General features: G+C 41.4%; 1 protein-coding gene across 2 annotated transcripts in view; it reads left to right on the top strand.

Annotated features, from left to right (window-relative positions):
• The first annotated feature begins 18,357 nt into the window (after window positions 1-18,357).
• Window positions 18,358-25,921, top strand: part of UBE2G1 (ubiquitin conjugating enzyme E2 G1) — a 185,574-nt gene continuing 178,010 nt past the window's right edge. The window contains exon 1 of one of the 2 annotated variants that reach the window (XM_029612570.1): window positions 18,358-18,736. Coding sequence is in view for 1 of the 2 variants with exons in the window: in XM_029612571.1 (XP_029468431.1) it covers window positions 18,691-18,736 (46 nt within the window). In the remaining variant the exon portion in view is untranslated. The remainder of the gene's footprint in view (window positions 18,737-25,921) is intronic. The other variant, XM_029612571.1, reaches the window with a different exon arrangement.

Below are 25,921 nucleotides of genomic sequence, written 5' to 3'. Positions count from 1 at the left end.
CTACCCCTAACTAATTAAGCTAGTTATTTCACTTAGATACAGTTCCAACACTGCTCTCTACATTAAGGTGGGGGTGGAAGGGAAATAGAACCAAAAGGTTACTAAGAGCCAAGAGAAACAGATAAGTATGAGAAAAAAAAAAGTGCGAAAGCTTGCTGGGCAGACTGGATGGGCCGTTTGGTCTTCTTCTGCCGTCATTTCTATGTTTCATTTCATTTCTATAAGTTTGCATGTTAAAGCATCTGCTAAATATGCATGCTAAATGGACTCTCCTAAGTATGCATGTTAAAGTACCCCCTAAATATACAGGCAAAAAACACTCCCCTAATTATGCATTTTAAAGCAACAACTTAAGCATGCATGCTAAATGCACTTTAGTAAGAACACATGCTAAAATCCTCTCCCTAAGTATGCAAGCTAAAAGCACTCTCCTAAGTGGGCATGTTAAAGCACCCCCTAAGTATGTAGGATAAAAGCACTCCCTGAAGTATGCATGTTAAAGCACCCCCTAAATATGCAAGCTAAAAGCACTCCCTGAAGTATGCATGTTAAGGCACCTCCTAAAAGTTAAATGCACTCTCCTATCTATGCATGTTAAAGTACCTCCTAAATATGCAGGTTAAAAGCATTCTCCTATGTATGCATATTAAAGCACCCCCTAAATATGAAGGCTGAAAAGTACTTCCCTAAGTATACATGTTAAAACACATTCTAAATATACAAGCTAAAAACTCTCTCCTAAGTAGTCATGTTAAAGCACGTCCTACATATACAGGCTAAAAGCACTTCCATAAGTCTGCATGTTAAAGTACCCCCTAAATATGCAGGCAAAAAGCACTCTCTTAATTATGCATGTTAAAGCAACAACTTAAGCATGCACGCTAAATGCACCTTAGTAAGAACACATGCTAAAATCCTCCCCCTAAGTATGCATGCTAAAAGCATTTGTTTACTTTGCACCTGCCATTTGTGTAGGTTTCCCTTCCTCTTCCCTTCCTCTTCCCTTCTTTCTTCCCCCCCCCCCCCCCCCTCAACCTAAACAAGCCTCCAGGAACCTTCCTCCCAGTGCAGCCAATTTGAGGAGAACAATTTCTGGACTGACCAATGTACCTGGGTAAATCGCTATGTGTCCGAGGCAATTACATTGAAATTTTCTCTCCAGTTACTCCAATATCTTTTGTTGCCATTTAAAGACAGGCCTCCCTCTTACCAGATCGCCATCCGATGAGCTTTCCACTGGGTGACCACATTACACTATACAAATGGGCCAGACCTGTGCTTTTGATTTCCAGAATACAAAAAGGGAGTTGAAGTAACTCAAATTTGAAATTTGTGAGTGGTAGCGCTAATTGTCAAGGCATCAACCTTGTTTACTGTCCTTTCATACATCTTTCCTCTTTATTCATAATTCAATGATCTTAAAAAAAAAAAATCTATCTAAAGCGAAAATGCATCTTACATTAATCCATAATAGCATGCCATACTGGGTCAGACCAAAGGTACATCAAGCCCAGCATCCTGTTCCAACAGAGGCCAAACCAGGCCATAAGAACCTGGCAAGTACCCAAAAACTAAGTCTATCCCATGTTACTGTTGCTAGTAATAGCGGTGGCTATTTTCTAAGTCAACTTAATTAATAGCAGGTAATGGACTTCTCCTCCAAGAACTTATCCAATCCTTTTTTAAACACAGCTATACTAACTGCACTAACCACATCCTCTGACAACAAATTCCACAGTTTAATTGTGTGTTGAGTAAAAAAGAACTTTCTCCGATTAGTTTTAAATGTGCCCCATGCTAACTTCATGAAATGCCCCCTAGTCCTTCTATTCGGATAAGAATGTGTTGGGTATTCTAACTGCAAACTCTTAAGGGATCTCCTAAGGAAATTTAAGTATCAGGTTTTTAGGGGGATTTAAGTGTCTATGGAGGGAAAGGAGGTGGAGGCTAGGAGAGGAGACATTTATAAAGAAATGCCCTGATGACTACTTACCAGTAGAAATTCTTATGCTAACTCAACCCTTCTTTCTGTCTCTTACCATATGTCCAAGCAATACGCATGCATTTTTCTGTTTTCAGATTACTAATTTGACAGTTTCAAAACTCTGCTGGATCCCTTCACTCCATGAGCTCACAAAGGTCAATATTCAGTAAACTGGTGACTGAAAATATAGCCAGATAATGTTATCCAGCTACAATTAGGACTGCATTTTCCCCAAACAGACTCACCCAGTTAAGTTTATCTGGCTAGTGCTGAATATCAGATAACTTGTAACCATGCCCTCACAACCCCGTTTCCCACTGCCCTGCCTTATTTTATCTGAATACATTTAAGCTGGGTTATGACTTAACTAGGTACAATTTTGCCAGTGAGAAGGACAGGAATTTCAAATCTCAGGGTTTCTCTGGCTCACTTAAAAGATAGCCAAACAAACTTTTGAATATTGACCTCATTAAGCTTAGCATGAAATCTGCACTCAGGGCCACCAGTTACTACAGGCCATCAAACATTATGCTCAGCCTTCAGTTGCATTGATGATTTACCCTATATAAACCAGGCATGTGTCATCTATTTACAATGTATAGCTCACCCTACTACTTTAAAAAGTGCTCAAGGCATGTAACAATACAATTTTCATAATCATAAAATCAATAAACTAAACAAAATAAATAGCATTACAATATTTATTTATTTATTTAACGTATTTATATACCATTTACCAATACAAATATCGATCAAAACAGTTTACAGCAATTTACTTATAATCAAGGTTATTTAAAATAAAACTGAAATATAAATAAAAATTAAATATAAAATTAAATTAAAGTAAACATCTAAACAAAGTTTGAATAAAAATAAAAATACAATTAATGACATGATCAATAACATAAAAATGTTTTATGAACTAGGATAGTAATTAATTGGCTGCTACGTTACAAAACTAAAAGAAGGAAAAATGAAGAAGCAACTATGGTAATAAGGGTAGTAGTTAGGAAGAGCTAATTTCATGGCTATAAGATTATTAATTCATAGTTTCTATGTTCACAAATGCTTCCTTAAACAGATGAGTTTTTAAAGCTTTCTTAAACTCTTTTCGATTCGAAATTAGTCTCAAAGCGTCAGGCAAGGCATTCCACAGGATAGGGCCCACAACCGAAAACGCTCTTTGTCTTGTTATGTTTAAAACTGATCATAATAAAATATAAAAAAATCGCACACTTCAGTCATAAAATCATCAAAACCTGATAAGAGCTCATAAACAAGCACTAAAACCAGTAGAAAATGTGGCATTCTAGATAGCCTCAGTTCAATCCCCTCTCCATTCATTTTGTATAGAAAAGGGCCAACTCTGCCCCGTCCCCACTCACCAGCTTTGAAAGGCAGACAAGCCTTATGTCCCCACAACCATCTACCTTCACAAAAACAGGCCGATGCAGAAAGGTGCATTCAATTGAACGAACCTATCTGCCTGTACTTCAACATGCATTTTCTGCATGCAAAACTAACTACCAATGCAGCAAGGACATTTGCATGTTTGAAAAGGGAGTACTGCTTAGTGCCATCACACAGAAATCGCATGCAGATGAGGGCATTAAGCAATACTCCCCGATGCAGAGAGACTGCATCTGGCCAGAATACCGTTTTTAGCACTGGAAATTTAACTCCTGATCAGAGATGGAGCTAAATTTCCAGCACTATAAAAAAATAGTTTAAAAGTTTATAAAATGTTAATTAAAATGGTCAGAAACTCTCTGGGTAAGCGCCAGCAGGCAGCTGCCACCACGTAACCAGATAATCACTGCTTTATTCAGGTAAGTGATGGCAGCTGTCAGCACTTAGCCATAAATTCTGATTTCTCTGTCTATCTGGCAGCAAGAAGCAGCCTCCAGATAGCCAAATAAGTTAGCTCTTACATCTGCCACTGGTCACCGCTACTTAACCAGATAAGAACTTTATCAAGCTATGTGGTGGTGCTGGTAGCCTGTCAGGGATGCCTCCTCCCTTCCTGAGTTAAAATGTTCTTTTGGCCTGTGCCCAACGCACATTTTACAGGTTACATGCTTCTTTTAAGTCCCGCTGCATTAGCATATCATTAGTTTACTGCATTGGGAGTTAAAAAAAAAAAAAGGTCTGGGTGTTAAAAATGAGCGCTGAAGACCAGCACAGATTTTATTAGTGCCCAGATTACTGAATTGGCCTGTAAGTTTGGTGGAGCGATTACAAAGTTATAAGGGAGACACACACACCTACACACACACACACACACACAGACTGCAACACACACACACACACATATATACATATACATATATTCAGCAGCATCTGATAAGCCTGTTTGATTTGGACTGCGGCTAATATTACAAAACTGCCAGATCTGGGAGTAAAAACTCAGAAGTTCAGATTCATTGCTGTTGTCAAGGTTCAGACTTAACTGGACAAATGGCTGGATTTCAAAATCCTGTCATGCTAACCGGTCCCAAGATAGCCAGATAAGTTTTTATCCAGTCAAAAGTTTATCCTACTAGCTTGAGGCAGGGTGAGAGCATTCTGGAGTGGAGCCAGTTATCTGGCTAGGTTATAGCCGTATAAATGCTGATGTTCAGCATTTTCCACCTAACATAGCCAGTTAACTTTAGGTCTTCTGAAGAAGTGACCTAACGTTAGCCGGATAAACTTACCTGGCTAACTTTAAGATAACTGGGTATGTTCTGCAGTGTGGGTGTGCTGCTGAATATCCCAATAAAGTTAAGTTCCAGTTAACTTTGATGGTTGGACAGCAGCTGAAAATGGACTCCTTAATAAATAACAGCAATAAAAGTGCAGGCACAAATACTAAATCAGTGGTTTAAAAAGAGGATCCATAGGTTTGATAGAATAACTAGGTTTTCACCAGGCATCAAAACACTAGAAGATCCTTCATTTGACTAGCCAGTCACGTAGATTGCAGATTCAGGGCACAGTAGACATGTTCACTAGGCTTTTTTCCTCATCTCACCACAAGATGGCGCTAGCATATCTTACATGTAGAACGAAGCCGTTTACCTTTAATAATAGATTTAAGCCAAGCTCCTATGTCCCTTCAGTTAAGCTTCACAAGTAAAACCATCTCCAAGAGATTCTGAACAGTTTGAAAATGCTATCGGGAGGATTCCAAATAAATCTGACATCATCGCAAACAGAGCCGGGCAGTTTGAAAGGCACCAAGCAAGCACCCCTTCCTGCAACCCTTTGTGTTATTTCTTTAATATGCTCCTTGTTATACCTTTTGCTTAATTGTTAAGAACTTTGATTTTGATGGTTTTATTTTTGTAATCTCTTAGCCTCAGGTACAAAAATTTTAGATTGTAAGCCCTATTAGGGGATAGTGAATTACCTATTGTACCTTATTGTAAACCGATGTGATATCTCTTTTTGAAATGAACATCAGTATATAAAAATCATAAATAAATAAATAAATAAATGTACCTAATTTATTACATCACTATTACTACTGCTGTTTATCATTGTTTAAGCCCTACTGAACATATACAGTGCTGTACAGATATGCATAAGAGACAGTCCCTGCCCCACGGAGCTTATTCTCTAGTCAAGGCATGCATGACAAGCAAGCCTATGGGAGGCCTATTTATTGTAGAGAAGGGCTTAGGAGTTAAAAACAGCCTCATAGAGCTGAGTTGTTTTTTTTTAAAGTGGATTTGAATAGAGCCAAAGAGAGGCAGCAGGAAGAACTGAGTTATGAAGTTCATTCTAGGCATATGCTGCAGTGAGATGGAAAGCACAGAGTTGGGAGTTGGTATTGAAGGAGAAGGGTGCAGATAAGAGCAATTTATCTGATGAATGGAGTGTTCGAGAGGAAGGGTGTAGAGAGAGAATAGAAGATAGATGATGAGGAGCTTGGGTCTGAATGCATTTATAGGTTAAGCAAGAGAAGCTTGGACTATATGCAGAAGCGAACAGGGAGGCAATGTGCCAACTTAATGGATGGGGAAGTGATATCTCTTTCAGGAACACAAAGCCCAACTGGGCAGTGCTTGTCCTTATACAGCACTGGTCTCATGGACAATCATGGCCAGGCAAACAGAAGCAGAGAGAGAAGGCAAAAGACACGCTCTGTACTGACACAACATGACTTAAGTCAAACAGGAACTTTCCTATGAAACAGAGGAATTAACACCTCACCTGGACTGCCTTGTGAGATGTGATGGCAGATGCAACTTGAAGATCTTGCTGCTAAAATTAACCTGAGTATCAAAGAGACTCAGCAGCTTCCTGCACAAGGAGTAGGAATGAACCATCTGAAAAGGCCCTAAATTACCTCCTTAGCCAAGTCAGCAGGTCAAGATCCCATATGACAAAATGGGGAATCTCTACCAAACCTGAGACCTGCAGCTGGGGTGAGAAGAAGACCATGCAACACCTTTTGGTCTGCCCATTGCTTGAGGACAGCCCCTGCATGGTGCAGGATTTTGCCGAGGCCACCTCACGGGTGCTGAAAGGTGCTCACCGGTGGACAGAAATATGCCTTTGCTGGATGGACATAAGAAGAAGCATTCTGAAGAGTCAGCCTAAGAAGGTCAATGGGATGACTCTAGAAAGCAAAAGAGAACAGTACTGTACTAAAGGTAAGTAACTATTTTAACCAGCCAAAGACAGTGAGGAAAGAGGTAGTCCAGTATTTACCTACTGAAAAAGGAAAGCCCAGCTCTGGCTCCCTGATTCAAAAATTATAGAACTGGGCTTTAGGTCATGCAGCACGATTCACACTCTTGAAACTTTCAACGTATTTTATGCATGCGTACTTCCATTTGGGAAAACAGGAGCATGTTTCTCCTATTCTTAGCACTTAGAATGAATGCTGCTTTCCGACTGGCTGACTGCATTTGAATAAATGCATGAGATGGAGAGAAGACAGTTTTAAAACACTGTAAGTAGTCTTGACTGTGGAGCAAAAGATGTGATTTGACCAGCAAACCTTGCAAATGCAGCTACGATGTAAACAACAGAAGGCAATAGAGAACATTTAGTAATCCATAAGAACTTGCCTGGGTCAGCTGACCCTGAGCAAACCAGCCTGTAGCTGTTCTTCAGTGATCTATTGTGTTCAGAGTTTATGGGGAGGTTTTGTGATTAATCAGATAATTGCATTCCACTCGGATAAGGTGACCAGATGGCTCCCTGTTCAGCTTGACCATTTCTAACCAGTGCTGGGTTTTAACTCTCATCTCAGGGCATTCTGGGACTTGATGTCCTGCTGTTCACACTGAGATAACAGCACTAGGAACCTCGGAATGCCTAGAACTGGGCAAACATCTGATTCCCCTGAGCTACAGCAGTCCCTGAAAGAAGTCAGCACTTAGCAGACTGACGTGCTGCCAGAGGCTGTTACCAGTTCTGCTCCGTCCAGTCATCATTTGTTATAAAATAATTTACAAGGAGCTTCCAAGGGTCCCAGAGAGTCCCCTCCAGCACATCACTCACTGCTACCTTCTGTGCAATGCACAGTATTAAAAAAAAAAAAAAAAAAAAGTAACAAGTAGTACTTAGCATGTAAGAATGATTTTTACAAGTTGCTTTGTAAAGCTTCTCTTTTGTGATTTTCCTGCACTCTCGGGAGCAGGAACGTTTGGAACACATATACACTGGTCCGTACTAACTACACAAGCATAACATGTTTGATAAATGCCATTACACAATGGGGATGACATGAGTTATATACACCCCTGATGTGAAAAAACATTATGAGAGAAAGACAAGTGATTTTCCTGAGTGGGATGAATGAATATAACATAGATTTACCCACGCTACCACGATGTGCCATGACATGATAGTGGTCGGTCCTACCTTGGGGAAGGAGAAGACAGTATTAGGAGATGAAGAAGGATGCTGTATCTGGTACTGGTAGCAGCCACGAAGCAAAGTCCTTAGGGATTTGATGTTAACATCAGCAAAGAGTGATAGATATTAACATATCCTCTGCTGCCCAATCCAAGCCATCTTGGTATACAGGCAACCTGATAACCGAGAGTGCTCTACTACTGGCTCATTCTGACATTCTTCCTATGTGTCAGGCCGATACAGTAAACTGCGCGGGAGACCGGTGCTCCGAGGTGAGCGCCCGCTCTCCTGACGCGTGACTTTGTATTCAAATTAGGGCCCGTGCTAATAAGGAGGCGCTAGGGTCACTAGCGCGCCCCTAGCGCCTCTTTATTGGCAGAAGCGGCGGCAGTCAGCAGGTTTGACAGCCGACGCTTAATTTTACCAGCATCAGTTGTCGAACCCGCTGACAGCCACAGGTTCGGAAAACGGACGCCGGTAAAATTGAGTGTCCGTCTTTCAACCCGCGGACCGCGGGCAGATTTTTTTTTTTTCAGAAGATTTTATTTTTTATTTTTTGGGCCTCTAACTTAATATCGCTATGATATTAAGTCGGAGGGTGTACAGAAAAGCAGTTTTTTTCTGCTTTTCTGTACACTTACCCGGTGCCATCAATGGTTAATGCCTGCCTTTGGGCAGGCGTTAATTTCTGAAAGTAAAATGTGCGGCTTGGCCGCACATTTTGCTTTCTATATTGTGGGTGAATAGCTAATTTATTTATTTATTTATTTATTTAGAATTTTTTTTTTATACCGACATTCTTGATAAAAATATCAAATCATATCGGTTTCCAATGAAACAGAACAATTGCAGTTGTGGCGTTACATAGAACAAGTCGTCAAAAACATTAAATAACGGGTGAATATGAGTAAGATTATAAGTAATTATAAGTAAGCAATTCAAATAAACCACTATAACTATTATAACTGACAGTTAGTTATAAATAAAAAATAAAACATGTCATCTAGGCATTTGCATGTGATGAGCACTATTAGTTTCGGGGGAGTTGGCTGCGCGTTTTCCATGCGCTATTCCATGCGCTATTCCATGCGCTATTACCCCTTACTGTATAAGGGGTAAAAATAGCGGGTCGAAAACGTGCGGCCAAACGGGGGCTAACTGTGCGCTCAGCCAAGCACACCATACTGTAATGGCCTGACAAGTCTACAATAGTGTAATGTCCTGGAAGAGTGCAACCTGGTGTGCATTAATGCTACTCAAATTGGGATTATTAATGACATTCTTGATTTCATTTGCTTTTACATTTTTTTGGGCAGCGCCCAAAGTGATAGCATCTGCCCAAGACCTAACCGGTGTGCATTTAAAAGAAGCCTCACCAGCTAATTACAATGCAGCCATCATCACATCCTAGTTGATATTATCATGGGAATCCAGAACCTTCTGTGCTGTTTGCTATCATGACTTACAGCTTATTGCCACAAAAGGAAATCTCTCTTCATGGGATCTTTGCTGTGGTTCATCCATGGCAATAGGACAGGGTGGCCAATTCTGGACCTCAAGAGTCATAAACAGGCCAGGATTTTAAAATATCCATAATGAATATGTATGAGATAAAATTTACATACAACAAAGGCAGTGCATGCAAATCTATCTCATGCATATTCATTGTGGATAACCTGAAACTCAGACTTCTTTACGGTTCTTAAGGAGTGGAGTTGGCCACCCCTGAAACTGGAGATCTAATGCATGCTTATATAGTAGAAGCAGACAAGAGATATAATCCTGGGGAACTGCTGATGCATTCTATCCAAGGAAAGAGATCCTCAAATAATGAGAAAAATGCTCCCCCAGACCAGTGATGAAAACCTATGACACAACAAGTGCTCAAAGCAGGGCTTCCGGGCAGTTGATCAGAATTATTGATAGCAGCAAGACCTGCTTATGAATGCATGTGTTTGTTCCTAGTCAAAGGAAACAGAGTACAAAAAGCAAGCTTTAAAAAAAAATAAATCTCAAATCAACCATTTTATTTTGACATAACACCCTTCACTGAAAATATCCCCAAGTGTTTCACACTGGGCTTACAACATGCATAGCAGTGCTTCCAGCAATCCAGGCCTCTGCCAGCTACTTCTGCCAGTTTCTGCTACTTCACCATCACTCATAAGAGGGATGGGAAGGAACTTTCATGCCCTGGGCTGGAGTTGCCTGCTCGATGGTGATTTCTCGAGGATGATGCAGTTTCTCACGCGTTTTATGATTGAACTGTATCTGATCATGCCCGGTACCAATATTCTCATCCATTTCCTCCTGCTGCTCATTACTGGAGCTTGATGCAGAACATGGCTGGTGGACTCATTCTGATAGGCAATTTTTGTCTCAAGATCCTTGCTTTTCCAGCAGCTAAGCAAGAGTTAATCAGTTTAGTGTTATTATTTAAGACTGGAAACACCAGATTTATTTTTTTTTTGTTAAGTTTGAAAAGCTCCACAATTAGGGGCAGAAAAGCCCTGAATGAGGTGCAGAGGCATAGCTACATCTCACACCCATCCGCCGGAGGAGAAGTCTCCTTGATTCTTCCATGCTCGAATGAACTAACAGAAAGCTCAAGAAAGCTGAGCACAGCTTCCCTACTCTGAGGAACCCTCTTCCTGAAGAGGCCTTGGTAACCAGGATTTTGAGTAGACGCATTAGTTTGGTATCTACAGTCCACCTAATTGGGAGAACAGGAGGGAACGGGGAGCCCCCCTCACTTTATTCCTTTAAAATGTTCTCTTTCTGGGGTCCTGGTGTGCGTCATTTCCCATCATGGGGTCCTGAAGAGCTTTTTGTTTGCCATTTCCTGCAAGATCATTTGTTAAGAGAATATTTTGCTCTTTTCTCTGACATCATAGGCTCAGTAAAGTGCAAATTAAAAGAATGTATTTTGTCTTGTTTAAGACATGCCTGTTTGTTTGCAATCTACCCTTCTGTTGTCTTCGATAAACTGTTTTATAGTGCATGGGGGTGGGAAGGGACTTTCCCACGATTCAACTTGTGCTTCTTATTGTTTTTCGCTGCTTGATGCACATAAGGAACAAATGTACGTCAGGCGTTTGATGCTATGTTATTTTTATTGCTCTTCATACAGACGTTTAAGGATAAAATACTTAGAAACATCAGCCTTCAGATGTGAAATGGCTCCAAAGGGGGAAACAAATGACTCAGTGAACTGGCAAAGGGATGTAGAGCTTTTTGGTCAAACTCATCTCAGGTCAGGATTCCCAGAAAATTCGGCGAGTAATCTATGTGCAATGATCTGGAGACCTCAGTTCAGTTCACAATGAATAGAGGTCTGTCTAACCACAAAACCAGCATCCACAGCTAGTATCCTTGTTGGTAGCTTCAGCAGAGAAATCAAGGCTTGAACCGAGAGAAAACAATGAATTATTATCCCGTCATTTTTGAGCATGGAGATGCACTGAAAGATTAGTGTGAGGACACCTACTTTGAAAGAACCCTTGTTGTATTTGCTCTGTGGATAAATGGAAGAGCTCTCTACTGTTTCCCAGCCTTCATCACAGTGAGGTGGGTCCTGATCCAGTCATGCTGAGCAATCAGCTTTATTTCTGGGCTATGCACCTTGCTTTAGACAGCGTTGGAATGGACATTATTTGCCATTAATGTTGTACTTAACATAAGGATGGGCATCATCTCCCTTCTTATTTTACTTGGTATCACTTCTCAAATCCACACTCTTTCCACACCCCCTTATTTGCTTGGGCAATGAAAAATCCTGCTGAATTCATACAGTGAATTTTTGTGTCTAACTTCAAGGTAAAGCCAGTTCTGAGAAATAAAATGCAGTAAATATTGGGAGGGGGGGGGGGGATGGGTGGTGTTTACCAATCTCTCTTCTCCCCTCTTCTAAAAAACCTTGCATGCAGTGACCTTGTTATTATCATGATGTCTTCATTCCGAGAGCTGCATGCACTCCAAACTCTGCCTTGCTGCTGCTTTGCTTAGTGAGCATTCATTAGGGTGGTTACCAGGCTTTTAATACTTACTCAAGAAACAAACACGCTGGCTTATAGGTAAAGCTCCTGAGGGTACTCAAGGAAAGTAGCTTGGATGATGTTCCCTAGAGAAGGACTTGATTTACCCACAGTCAGGTTCCAAATGTTTCTTTTCTATATATACAGATGGGTAGGCACAGGCCTCTGGCTCCCTTGAAATTCTTGGTGCTGTGTCCCTAAGGAAGCTAACGTGTGCCGCATCCCCTCCTGCAGAAAGCTCCATTGCCAGATGCTGTTTGGTTTTAAGTAGGACAGCACTAAAAAGAGGCAGGCGGGATGGATCGTGTAGGAGTATTTACAAAATCCACCAGGCCGTCTGTTTCATTGCACAAAGCTCAGTTTAATTCAGGCTTTTAGCGTTACACATTTTCTCCACGCAGCCCTACTTTCTGTTATCTCATGATCTATTGATAGCAGCGGTGCACTACGGAACAGGCGGTTCCTGACAGGCACTCTGGCAAGAATTGTGCAAAAATAAATAACTCACTTATGCCTGGAAAAGAAAAGGATTTGGAGCCAAAGCAATATATTCCTCCTCCTCAGAAAAAAAAAAGAAAAGAAAATTTTATAAGTCTTGCAAACAAACTTTTATATTTGTCAGTAGACCGTGTCTGGGAAGGGGAGAGGGGATACTGTAAGTTTGAATAAATACAGAAAAGATTTAACATGGTGCACAGAATCCTTGCAGGGCAATTTGGCTGCATTATTTGGAGCCAATATAAACTCTGCTGCAACAATGTTCATAAAACTACAACACAAGGCAGCACAATATACTTTTGTTATTTGCTCGGATACGACCTGGCTGCTGGTAGCCTGATTGGGTGTACTGTCCTGAGAAGGTTATGCAACCTGGCTCTAGTGCTCGAGTACTACCAGCACACAGTCCTCCTCCTCCTCCTCCTCTTTAGGCTGCACCGGCAGGAGGCCACTGGCTGTGTGCTATGATGGGGTAGAATGGCAGAAGGCCGGCATCTTTGGGACAGTGTGACATAGTGCCTGGGGCATGGACTCTGCTTTACTCAGGAGTCCATTTCTTGGACTGTTCACAAAAAGCTGCAGGTCGTTCTGCAGTGGCAAGTAACCCAAAGGCCTGGGTTTCTTTCCTTGCCCTTCTTCCTTTGTCTTTCTTCTGTTTCAGGTGTAATATGCGTTCCCCTCAGAGTGGGCCTCCACTAGATGGGGGGGGGGGGGGGGAGGGGAGCGCTGTACCCCAGAGTTCAGCAAGAAGCCAGTGAATGCCACCTCCACCATGCCTTTTGCAACGTCTCCTCCTTGATTGCCTCAAGATCTCTGGCCCATGGATGAGCTGGAAGCACGGAACTTGTTCAAATAGTATTTTGTAATCTTTGACAGTGCTGCTGCTGTGACTGGCAAGAGAACCAAAGGTCATACTGGCGAATGCTAGCCAAGCCCTTCACTGTGTTATTTTAATGTAATGCCGTCTTTGTTTCAAACCTTGTCTAGTAGACCCACATAAGAAACGTGAGCCAACACCATCTGTTTGACATACTGCATGACAGCACAATAAAAGCAACATTTTGCTTTACAGAGCTTTAGTAGTACAGTGCAGTAAATCAAAAGGAAAGAGTCAAGCAAGAGAAGTAATTTAGACAAACTAGATGGACCCTCTGATCCCTACCATATTCTAAGTTTCCATGCTTGGGCATTCCCAACCTACTAAATAATAAAATCCAAAAAAGAAAGTTAAAACATTGTGAAAATAATTAAGAAAATCAAATACTAACTATACTGATAAAAACTCCATCTATAACAGCTGCATTTGCAGAATAACAAAAGAAAACAGATACATTATTTCTTACCCCACAGTGACTTGCAAACATCGATAAGGCTGTTCCCATTGGACATTACCAATAATATTACCAATGGCATATAAGGGATAGAAAATGCTCAAAGCATCCCTACTTGTATTCCATGCCAGTGGTCTTGGATTTGGGGACTTTCATCCTGCTTCACGGAAGAAATGTTGCTCACACTTAAAGTGCATTCTGCATCTGGCCACCCTGTCCAAATATTTACAAAAAAGCAATCTTGGTATTAAAGGGAGGGGATATCAACGGGCTTAGGCAGTAGCACGACTCCTTGCAATGTGGGTCCGGTAGGGTCCCGGGGCTTGGGTGTGCTCAGGCCTGGGTACTATGGCAAGACAGCCGCTGTGATGTACGAGTTCTATGCTGATTATAGAACTGTACTGAGGGATAGACTTCCCTCCAGCCATCAGGGCCAGCAAGGGATCCCTGAGCTGCCTGGGCATGCTCTTTAAATAGGAAGGTAAAATGGGGGAGGGGAGATAAAATAATGTTTAAAATGGGAGGGGGGGGGGGGGGGGGGAGAATCCATAGCATGGTTAGGGCACGTGGCTGAGAGGCAAGACTTTTCTTAGCACTGTCCCAACTTCTGCGTAACTTGCAGTAAGTTCCTGTTATGTGAAAGCCTGTTGCTCAACAGTTTATTAATAAAAAAAAGAAAGAAACTGCTCCTTCTCCATTCTCCACACTACAGAAACTGCTGTGGACAGCCCTAGCACTGGAATAGCAACAGGCTTTCACATAACGTGAACTTATTCCCAGCATTTTCAGCAGAATTGCCAATGAGGATGAGCAAGGGTGAGCAGACTACAATCTCAGTCTTTTACATAGACAGGGCCAAGAAATAAGCAACCAGAAAGTCTGAATGTAGCCGTGTCTGTGTTTTTCAGTGTCTGGTACTGCACATAAGAACAAATTATTATTGTTAGGCTGATACTCTGAGATGGACCTGACATTTCTGTCTTGGTGAGACTTACAAGATGAAACATAGAATACAGGGCAAGAGAAGCATTTAAGGCACTCGGAGGGAATTTCCCTATTTAAACTGAGATTTGCTGCTTAGTGATCTTATGGTGATGGGTGTTCTTTTAGTTATCAGGAAATGAAATCTGTTTAGCCTATTTAGAACTGCAATCAATTCCACCACCAAAAGCTCTATTAGAAATCTACATTAATATTCTGCAATAGCAGAAGAAATACCATGGTTATCACTAAAAAAGGTTAACTTTGCTTCACTTCCCCAAGACAAGATTATTCTCTTTTCTATTGATTGCACTGCAGCAAAACCAATACACTTAAAAAGCACAGCTCGTAAAACAAGAAACTACACATCATCTAACCCTGCGGACCCGGCTAGATTTGTACCTCCTCCAGCCATAAACAAATCAAACAAGCGAAAAAAAAACAAAACCCCAACAACTACAAATGGGGTATAAAGGGGATACAAAGAGGATGATGGCATGGTAGAATGGAATCAAAGCATTACTGGTTGTATTTCTATGCAAATATCGGTCCACTTTTGCCACTTGCAATTTTCCCATGGCAAACAGAATCTATTAATTGCTAACTATGGAGCAAGATTGTATCAACACATTGAGAAAATTACTCCCAATGTTTGATGATCTGTTGCTGACTTAGATAACATCAAATGGATAAAGGAGGAAGACCTAGAGGAAATGCGAAATGTGAGTTGTAAGTATTCTTCAAGTCTTGCAACTTGAAAACTGGATGGGCCAATTCTGCTCCAAACAGGCCTGATTTTCAGGACATCCACAATGAATATGGATGAGCTAGCCTTGCCTGCACTGCCACCATTGTATGCAAATCTATCTCATGCATATTCATTGTGGATATCCTGAAAACCAGACCTGCTCTTATTTTCATTATTTTTCAAGTACTGTTCAGGTTCCCAGATCCATTAAGGAGGCAATTTTGAAAAGCCTGCAGTGATGGAAATATACAAGGGTGCTGTTAGCACGTGTTATTGAGGCAATTTTCTACAAGAAAGGAGCTGGGTAGTTCCCCTAAGAAAATTTCCTATACAGAGGTGACAAAAGCACCTGCTAAGTGGGGAGAGGTGTTTTAGATACGTGCGAATTTATTTAATTCCCTGACCTAAACACACCCTTGGAAATTCCCCTTTATAACCACGTTAAAAGTGGTGTGCCATGAAAACTATCCCTTTCCTTAGCTGTATTGTGAAGGGGGATTTCTAGACTTTTATTTATTTATTTATAAAATTTTCTATACCGGTGTTTGGAACCGAGACCATCACATCGGTTTACATCTTTTACATCAGAAACATGAAAAAAATCTAAAACGTTCAGTACAAATAAAATTCAATCTAAGAACACAATAAGATACAAAATCCATAATAATGTTGACCTCAATCTGTCTCTACCATTGAGTAAAAAACAATCTAACAAAAATAACTAAAATAGCAGTAATAACAAAAAGACTAAAATTAACTAAAATAGCAGTAATAACAGAAATCGTTGGAGTTATTTAAAAGAGAGGAGAAAAGAACCATTTAATGATGCCTATATGACCCCAAGTTTGCTAGCCTATGCCCTCCTTAAAAGCTTGGTTAAAAAGCCACGTCTTCAACAATTTTCTAAAATCTTTGAGTTTTATTTCCAGTCTTAACTCTTGGGGCAGCATGTTCTATAGCTTCGATCCAGCCAGGGATATTGCTCTATCCCTTACAGAAGTTAATTTAGCAGGTGACACAGACGGTATAGATAACAGGCCTTTGCTCGCTGATCTTAGGTTGCGCTGTGGTGTGTGGAGCCGTATTGTGGCATTCAGCCATTCCGCCTTTTCTCCGTAGATTGTTTGTGTAGTAGACATAACGTTTTGTATTGTACTCTCTTCTGAACGGGAAGCCAATACAAGTCCATTAATATTGGGGTTATGTGATCTTTTTTGCTAGAACCAGTTAATATTCTTGCTGCGGAGTTTTGGAGTAATTGCAAAGGGCTGATAGTGGAATATGGTAGACCGAGGAGGAGAGAGTTGCAGTAGTTGATGCCGTTAAAGATAAGGGCTTGTAGAACAGTTCTAAAATCGCTCAAATTAAGCAGTGGTTTTAATTTTCTTAGTATTAATAATTTGTGGTAACCTTCTTTGGATTTTATGGCAATGTGGCTTTTGAAGTTGAGTTCTGGGTCTATGTAAACACCAAGGTCTCTTATTTTTGTACAGAGATTTATTTGAAGATTTTCATATTGAAAGTACTGCTTATTATCTATCATTTCTATATACTTTCTCTCCAAATCATGGGACTCAAAACGGTTTACAGAAACTTTCAACATATATCATTAGAACAAAAATATAAAAAATATACATTACAATATAAAAGCATGCTGGCCCACAGTGATGCTGTTAGAAAGACACTTCCACAGTGGGCACAACTGAATAACATGACCACCAAAACCGTGAGTTAACTTTGACTTCACCTCTGACCAAGGAGTTAAATTTCCATCGTTAAAAAATGTGTGCTGAGCAGTCCGACCTTTAATGCACATCACTGCATAGCTAACAGCTAACACCTTCATTAACATGAGTTATTTTTTTAAACTTCATTTTTATTGAGTTAACGGAAATTACAATTGCAAGCAATCATAACATAGAAAACAGGGGTAAAATCATATTAACTTCACAACAGCAACAACAAGCAATAGCTTCAAACGAGTACGCCAAATAATCTTCAAATTTTCCATTATTGCTGCAACAAATTAAAAAGGGAAAAAGAAAAGAAAACCCCCCAAAGCATCCATACTCACATCCATACACATTCACACCGAAACACCCACAACGCACAAAGAAAAGACGAGTGTTCACTGCTTCTCCAGATCAGCCAAAAGGGAAAAGGCGAAACAAATACCCTCCCCCCTTTTTTTTGGTATATTCTGTTTTTTTTTTTTGTTTTTACATTGGAATTTACTATTGGGGTACTCTATATAGCAAGCAAAACTTTGTACCATAAATCATAATAGCCCCTCCTGGAAGGAAAAGACCTCAATGAGGCAGCTTCCTTTTTCCGTATCATTTCCAGTTGCGCATGCTGTTGCATCCAACTTTTCCATTGGGCAAGTAGTGGGGCCTCTTCTGACGGCCAGCACAACAAAATAGCCTTTATTGCTAGGAGGAAAGCCACTGCTATAGGTTTTGTGCATCCGAAAGCAGAACAAAGCTGCCGTCCCAAATACACAAATATGCAGGTATCCCAGACCAAGGAATTTCACACCCAACAACCTGTTCCAAAACTATCACCTCATTCCAAAAAGGCTACAATTTTTAGCACCCTCTGAACCAATGACAAAAGTAACCCGAAAGGACCATACATTTTAAACAGAGATTAAAATCCCACAATTTAATTATCATTCCCGGGATTTTAAAGTTCGCGCAGAAAAGATCGACATAAATTAAAACCTATGCTAAGATTAGCGGGTTTATTATATCAGCTTCTCTATGAGGCACTCTTTGCTTCTATAAATACAAATTTAATGAGGATATCCCGGGAGCCCCACGTCGGCCCGAACTCACACGTAACTACGTCACAGCTTGGCGCAATATACCGCGACCGCGCTGAACCAACGCCGCACCCGTGACCTCCCCAAGATGGCTCCCCGCAAGCGCCGCCCTCCCTAAGATGGCAGCGACCGGCGCGCACGCCGTCACGCACAGTCTAGCTGTTTCTGAGACTATAACAGCGCATGCTCCAAGTGGCCTTAAGTGCAGTGAAATTCTTGAGGGGGGTAAAAAGACAGAAAAAAAATAAAAGCGAGAGGCGCCGGGCGACTGCGTTCGCTCTGAGCCATTTTTTCTTCTTACAGCTGTTTAACGGGGTGCCCTCCTCCCTCCCCAGCTGGGGCAGAGGAAGCGGGCTTTGTTTTCCGCGTTAACCCCCTCCCCCTCCCTTCCCTCTCCCTCTCCGGAAAAGTCCGTCTGTTTCTCCCTAAAGAAGATAATGACGGAGCTCCAGTCGGCGCTGTTACTGCGGAGACAGCTGGCAGGTAAGAGGGCAGGGGAGGGAGGGAGGGGGGGCCGTGACCTGGGGCGGCCGAGCTTGTCTGTGAAAGGAGGACTTGGAGGGAGGGAGGGAGGGGGGGGGGCGACTGGCTGCCTCAGCTCGGAGATCCCTTAACAAAAGGGAGACCTGGCGCTGAGGGAGCGCTCCGGAGTACCTCTCCCTCTTTCCCTCCATTCGGGGGTGCGTCCTGAACCTGTAACCCCCCCACACATACTTTTTTTTTTTAAATTTTACTTGTGCGTGTGTGTATATGCCGCTGCTCCGGGCAGTTGCGTTGGTTGCCAGGGCTCGAGCTCACACTCTTTGTGTGTGAGATTGGGTCCTGTGGCTCTCCTGTGTCCTGGGTTTGGGTGGGGGGAGGGGAGGGAAGTTGGGCTGAGGTGTTTATTCGGGGGTGGGGGAGGGTTAAGAGGAGGACAGTGGCTGCCCAGTGTTGCCCTCCTCCCCCCCCCCCCTCATGACTCGCCCTCGGGGCTTCCTCTGCCGGCTTTCTCTAGCCCTGACAGGGACGCGGAGACCAGCACGGTTCAGTTTAGCTTGGCCTGGTGCCCTCCCTCCCCCTGGCTCTGGAGGGCGCCGCGCGTGCGCACTGCGGGACTGCTCGCGCGCCGGCCTCACAATGCGGACCCATGTGCTGCCAGATTTAAAGCGAGACGAGGCGGCCTCCTGTTTTGGTCGCAGTGTGTGCACCGGTGGGGGGGCGGGAGGGTGCTTGCGCCTCCCTTCGGAACAGATCCAAGTAGTCAGCTGTTGGAACATGCCCGGCTGCGCTCCCCTTGTCACTGAAACCTTACCCTTCTGCCGGTCAGTTATCGGCCACGTGATGATAAGGTTAGTGTTGCACACCAGAATTTCTTGTTGTGCCGGGATAGTGACGATGGAAAGAAATGCATGGGGTAGTGCCTTAGAATAAGTGTTTTATTTACTTTTTTTTTCTAAGTAGGACTTATTCTTTGCCTTTGAACACAAATTGCCCAGTCGTATGTGTCTGAAAGGTGTTGGATCTTTTTACTGACTCATTTCTCTCGTGATATCAAATGATAGGAAGGACATTCAGTGTTTTTAACTTGCCTAGGCGCATTTTTTTGACGTTTCACAAACGTTTTAGTGATTTACACAAGGGAAGTTGCCTCTCAAATTTGCTACACTTTTTTTGATGGGGTTAATAAACGTGGATAAAGGTGAACCAGTAGATGTAGTGTGTTTGGATTTTCAGAAGGTATTTGACAAAGCCCCTCATGAGAGGCTTCTAAGAAAACTAAAGTCATAGGGTAGGGGTTGATGTTTTTTCGTGGCTTGTAAACTGGTTAAAGTCAGAAAACAGAATAGGATTAAATGGTCAGTTTTTTTGACAGTGGGAAAAGGTAAACAGTGGTGAACCTCAGTGATCTGTATTTGGACTGGTGTTTTTTTAATATATTTATAAATCTGGAAAGGGAGACGATGAAGTAAAATTATTCAGAGTAGTTAAATGGCATGCAGATTGGGATAAAGTGCAGGAGGACCTTGCAAGATTGGGCATCCAAATAGTAGATGAAACTTAATGTGGGCAAGTGCAAGGTGATGCTCATAGGCAAAAAAACCCCATGCTGTAGTTACACAATCGGGCTGATACAGTAAAATTTGTTGGAGAGCCGGCTCTCCGAGGCGAGCACCCACTCTCCCAACGTGCGCCCAGGTCACTCTCCTGGGCGCGCGATCAAGTATGCAAATGAGCACCTCCTTTTTGACAGGAGCGGCGGCTGTCAGCGGGTTTGACAGCCGATGCTCAATTTTACCGGCGTCTGTTCTCAAACCCACTGACAGCCACAGGTTCGGAAAACGGACGCCGGCATAATTGAGCATCCGTCTTCCGACCCGCCGGCCGATTTAAACTTTTTTTTTTTTGATTTTTTTTTTTAATTTTGGGGCCTCTGACTTTCCAGGTGCTGGCAGAAATTAATTCCAGCCTTTGGACAGGTGTTAATTTCTGAAAATAAAATGTGCGGCTTGGCTGCACATTTTACTTTCTATATCGCCTGGGAATAACTAATAGGGCCATCAACGTGCATTTGCATGTTGTGGGCGCTATTAGTTTCGGGGGGAGGGGTTGGCAGTGCGTTTTCGACTCACTATTACCCTTACTGTATAAGGAGTAAAAATAGCACGTCGAAAATGCGTGGCCAAACGCGGGCTAACAATGCGCTCCACCGGAGTGCACTGTACTGTATCGGCCTGTCAGTTTGGTTCCATGTTAGGAGTTACCACCCCGGAAAAAGATCAAGGTGTTATAGTGAACAATACATTGAAACTGTCAGCTCAGTTTGTTGCAGTGGTCAAAAAGCAAACAATGTTAGGAATTATTAGGAAAGGAATGGTGAATAAAACAGAATATCATAATGCCTCTGTATCACAGAATGGTGAGACCGTACCTTGAACACTGTGCAATTCTTGTCACCACATCTCAAAAAAGATATAGTTGTGCTACAAAAGGGTACAGAGAAGGGGAAATCAATCTGATAAAAGGGGATGGAATGACTTCCCTCTGAGGAAAGGCTAAAGAGGTTAGGGCTGTTCGGCTTGGAGAAGAGATGGTTTAGGAGGGATATGATAGAGATCTATAAAATCATGAGAAGACTAGAACAGGTAAATGTGAATCGATTATTTACTCTTTCAGTTAATACAAGGACTAGGGGGCACTTCATGAAGTTAGCAAGTAGCACATTTAAAACCAATTTTTTTTTTCACTCCGTGCACAATTAAGCTCTGAAATTCATTGCCAGAGGAGGATGTTAGGGCAATTTGTGTAATTGAATTTAAGAAAAAGGTTTGGATAAGTTCCTGAAGGAGAAGTCCATACTTAAATTACTATTAATGAAGTTGACTTAGAGAATAGTCACTGCTATTACCGGCATTAATAGTATGGGATCTATTTCTTGTTTGGGTACTTGCCAGGTACTTGTATTCTGGATTGGCCACTACTGGAAACAGAATGCTGAGCTTGATGGACTCTTGGTCTGACCCAGTATGGCAACTTCTTATGTTAGTTTTTGGACTGTCTGAAGGGGGATGTAGTAGGGATGTAATATTTAAGGCATTACTGTGAGATGCTTTTAACTGTGTAAACTCTAGTTGGAATCATGAGAAAATTCGCTAGCGGCAAATACTAGTATGGTGCCCTGTTAAGTAGTTTAACCTCATTTTGGGCCTAATTTACTAAACTTTATCCCATAGATATGGAATGGGGAAAAGGCTTCAGTAAATTAGGTGATTTGTGCTCTTGGAACAAATTATTAGAGATTCAAGCTATATAGCTGAACTGATCCCACTTTTAAACTTCTGATTTCTTTTGGGTTTTTTTTTTTTTTTTTAGCAGCTTCCACTGAAGAGTGCTCTATTGTGCTGTATTTTAATAATGCAAAGTTTTTTGGGTTTTTTTTTTCTCTTCCTTTTTAGGTGGCTGAGAAACCAAGTGAAACTATTTTTTATTTATTTATTTTTTTTAGTTCCATAGTTAACTGTTTAATGCTAACATAATTAAACAAAGTTTCTATTGAGATGGCTCAAAATTGTGTCTCTCTGTGTAAAAGACAGAAGTTCTAGTTCTTGTAAGCAGGAAGATAATTTTATTCTAAATCTAAAAAATTAGGTTGGTTTTGTGGGTGACATGCTGGATGAAAGAGGCACAAAATATTTCCTTTACTTCCTGGGATTTTAAAGGGCTTGGTTGTCATTCCTTGATTGTTACATTTTCAGTTACTTGGGGCCTAAATTTAAGGTTTTTCTCTTGTTTGTATTAATAGAAATACACTTGACAAATTAAGCTCTTTCTTTTTCAGTACTGAGTGTAAGCAGAAGGTTTAATTTTAATACAGTTTTATTGCAAGTATTTTAATTTCTAGACATACTAATAACTTCTTAACAAAACAGAAAGCAACTTGGAATGTTTTGCTTCAGTTAGCAGTTTGAATGTTTGAAAAGGTATAACTGCTTTGTGTTTTATCTACATAGGTAAATAGCCAGGGTAACCCACAAATGTTGAATTTTACTTTGAAGTAGTCAAAACTGACATCACTAAAATCCATTGGAGTGTGTTTACCACTCCCACCCTTGACCCTGTTAATCGCCCCTTCTCCATCCTGACCTTTCATCACATCAGTCCTGTCCTGGTCTCTTAAACTTCCACAGCTGCTTCCTCCCTGCTCCAGGCAGTGCAGAAGGCAGCCTTCACATTCCCCTGTGCCACCCCTGCCTTTGCCTCCTTGCTGCGAGCCCCCCCCTCCGGCATTGTTCTTTTGCCTCCGGTCTCATAGCTTTGCAAAAAATATGCTGGTGTATGCCTTTTGCAAAGTACATATGTGATGTTGCACAGGGCCTCATTGCATCCAAGCCATACCAGCATGGTACTCAATAGATGCCACCTCAAGTGTCTTACTGTATGTGGGGCAAATAATGAAGGGGAGACAATGAGCGGTATACACACTGGTAACAAACCATATGTGAGCAGTATAGCGCTAAAAGTTCTGGGATCCTTGTCAAAGTGATGATAATCAAGACTCAGTAAGGAGTATTTCTAAATCATTTATTCAAAGAAACAGTGTATGTGGAAACATGATTAGTTTGTGGTGGAACAATTGGACACTTTCAACCTTTTGCTTCTTATGCTCTCTTAATTCTGCAAGAGGATCTTGTGTACTGTGCCATTTAGTAACTGCCCGATATAGGCAATCTTCAATTTTTCATATGTTTATGCAGTGGTAATTCATATTTTAAAGCTGAGGCCTTTGAACAATTGTGGGTAGTTAGGGATGGGATAAGGCTCAGGTATTGGTGGAAAGTAGTTTGGAAGTCTCTGCTGTTTTTAGTTGTATCACTGCTTCATAGGAAAAATATCCAGGTGTGTGAATACTGTAAATAAAATAGTTGCCACTAACAGTGGATTTTCTGTACATGATCATACAGCTTAAATGTACCATTATTTTGAGTGACAATACAATAAAAATAAATACAAAAGAGATTCCACATTGTAAATTGCTGAGAGAAATTTTCTTTTCTTAGAAAGTGACCAGCAATTTACAGTGTGGGGTTTCTTTTGTATCCCTTATTTAGAGTTGCATTTATTTATGATTGTATCACATATTCAATATTTACCTAAAAAGTGTATATACTCAAACATTTTGTATTTGAGCATGTCTGAAACAGTTTGTTTACATTGTCGCTGAAAAACAGGTCAGAGAACGTGGCAAGACTTCTAACTTTGTAATATTCAAGATCATGACCCTTAATTGTCAGAAGAATAAAATATATCGTGCAGATAAACCTAAACAGCTCAGCATCTGGTGTTAGTCCTGAAAATTGTTGTCCTCATGGTAATAGAAAGTGGTTAATGCATAGAGGCTTATTTGGGTTTAAAGTAAGACACCACATATTGCATTTTAGAGAATTTGTGCAGTCTGTTTTGACTCAAAACATCTTGTACCATTACATTACAAAACAAATATAAAATAATTCAAAATATAATAAAATACATCTTTAACATAATACAGTCCCTAACCCAATTCCAGCTCCCTTCTGTCACAGCGTGCCAAAGAAAATCCCTCAAAACCTCACAAAATATAAGCAAGTTCCATACAATTTTAAATTAGTACTATCTCAAACACTCCTGTTCTTTTCAGCTCCTGGGTAGGGGGAGCTTAGACAGTCAACTGGTGTGTTGTGAGAGGAGGGTCACCACTCCCATTGCTGCTCAGCATGCTCGTAGATGTCATTGTTAAGGTAGGGGAAGTGTCACCCCTCCAATGCCAGCGTTGCGAGACTCCATGTTGCATGGAAGAAGGGCCCATGCAACAGAAGGAGTCGCTGACATTGTGCAGGCCGGTCCTGTCAGAAAGAAGAATGGGTCCTTTCATTTGGAGCTGAATCATCTCTGAAGTTCATCCGATAAACCAGTGGGAGTGCTGGAGAGAGTATGTATTTAAATGAACTGTTCCTCAGCTGGTGGAGGGGGAGAAATGTGTAGGGGATGGAGAGTAGAGAGTCTTGAGTGCGCCCACTAATCCAGCAAGGACTGAAGGGGGGGGGGATGAGTTGGGAGGGGGCACTATTGATATTTGCCCTAGAGCCAGCCCTGATTACCCCTTTGGAAGTGACTTGCATGCTGGCTGATGACTCCACGGGAGAGGTGGAGTTTGCCATTCCAGGGCTCCAAGCCTCCTGGCTGGCATGACCACCCCCTCTCCCAACTGAAAAGAAACTTAATGGTTTAAAAAGCCATTGTTTAAACAGAGGCACTCAAACTGGTTCTTGGACATTCCCTAGCTACTCAGGTTTTCAGGATATTCCCAGTGAATATGTGTATGAGATTTTCATACATTAAGTGTATATAGGTATCTCATGCATTTTCATTAGTTATAGCCTGGAAACACAACTGGGGGGGCATTAGCATCACTGGCTGAAAAAGCAAACTGCACCAGTTAACAGGCTATATTGCATGTTATGTACCTAGCAGTTTGATTTTTCACTGTTTTTTTTCTTTCTTACAAATCAGACTTTTTAAAAATGTTTTGCTGATTTCATAGACAGGCAAGAGATTAATGCAACTGCACTATATTGGTCAAATAAAATTTGGCTTGTAAAGTTGGGCCTGTTTAATGCTTGCTTCAGTTAATATAAAATATCACCTAATGTGTTCTAGAAAGTGGTGTCAGCTTCTTGGCCCTTAGATTAATGTAGGACTTTGCCATGTTGCTAGAGACCCTTACTACTTTTGTATTCCATCCTCTCTTTACATTCCTTTTTATCACCTCTATCATTTTCCTCCTACATTCCTTTCTTGTACACTGAGAAGAAAATTAAGTGGTGTTGGACTCTGCTTCTTCAAAGCTACATATTTTGAAAGTGTGAAAGGGTTTGTTGAAGATGAATCTGGATAACTTGTGATTTCAACAGTGTTCAGTATCTGTGGCTTTGATTTGTAATACATCTGTAATAAAAAAAAAAAAAATGGGATGTGTGATCTGTTACTGCATGAGTTAAACTTGATTTGATGATGCTAAATATGCTGCTCAACTCCCTTCATGTGGGCTATTAATACCTGGCATATGTGTGGTCTCATTTCTGTGTGTGTGGGGGTTTTTTTTTTTCCCCGTAAGGTATCATTGTACTAGTATACTCATTCCAAGACTCGCTA

Source organism: Rhinatrema bivittatum, chromosome 8, assembly GCF_901001135.1.
Source record: "Rhinatrema bivittatum chromosome 8, aRhiBiv1.1, whole genome shotgun sequence".
In the NCBI taxonomy this organism is placed as follows: domain Eukaryota; kingdom Metazoa; phylum Chordata; class Amphibia; order Gymnophiona; family Rhinatrematidae; genus Rhinatrema; species Rhinatrema bivittatum.
This window is presented reverse-complemented; position numbering and strand designations above follow the sequence as displayed.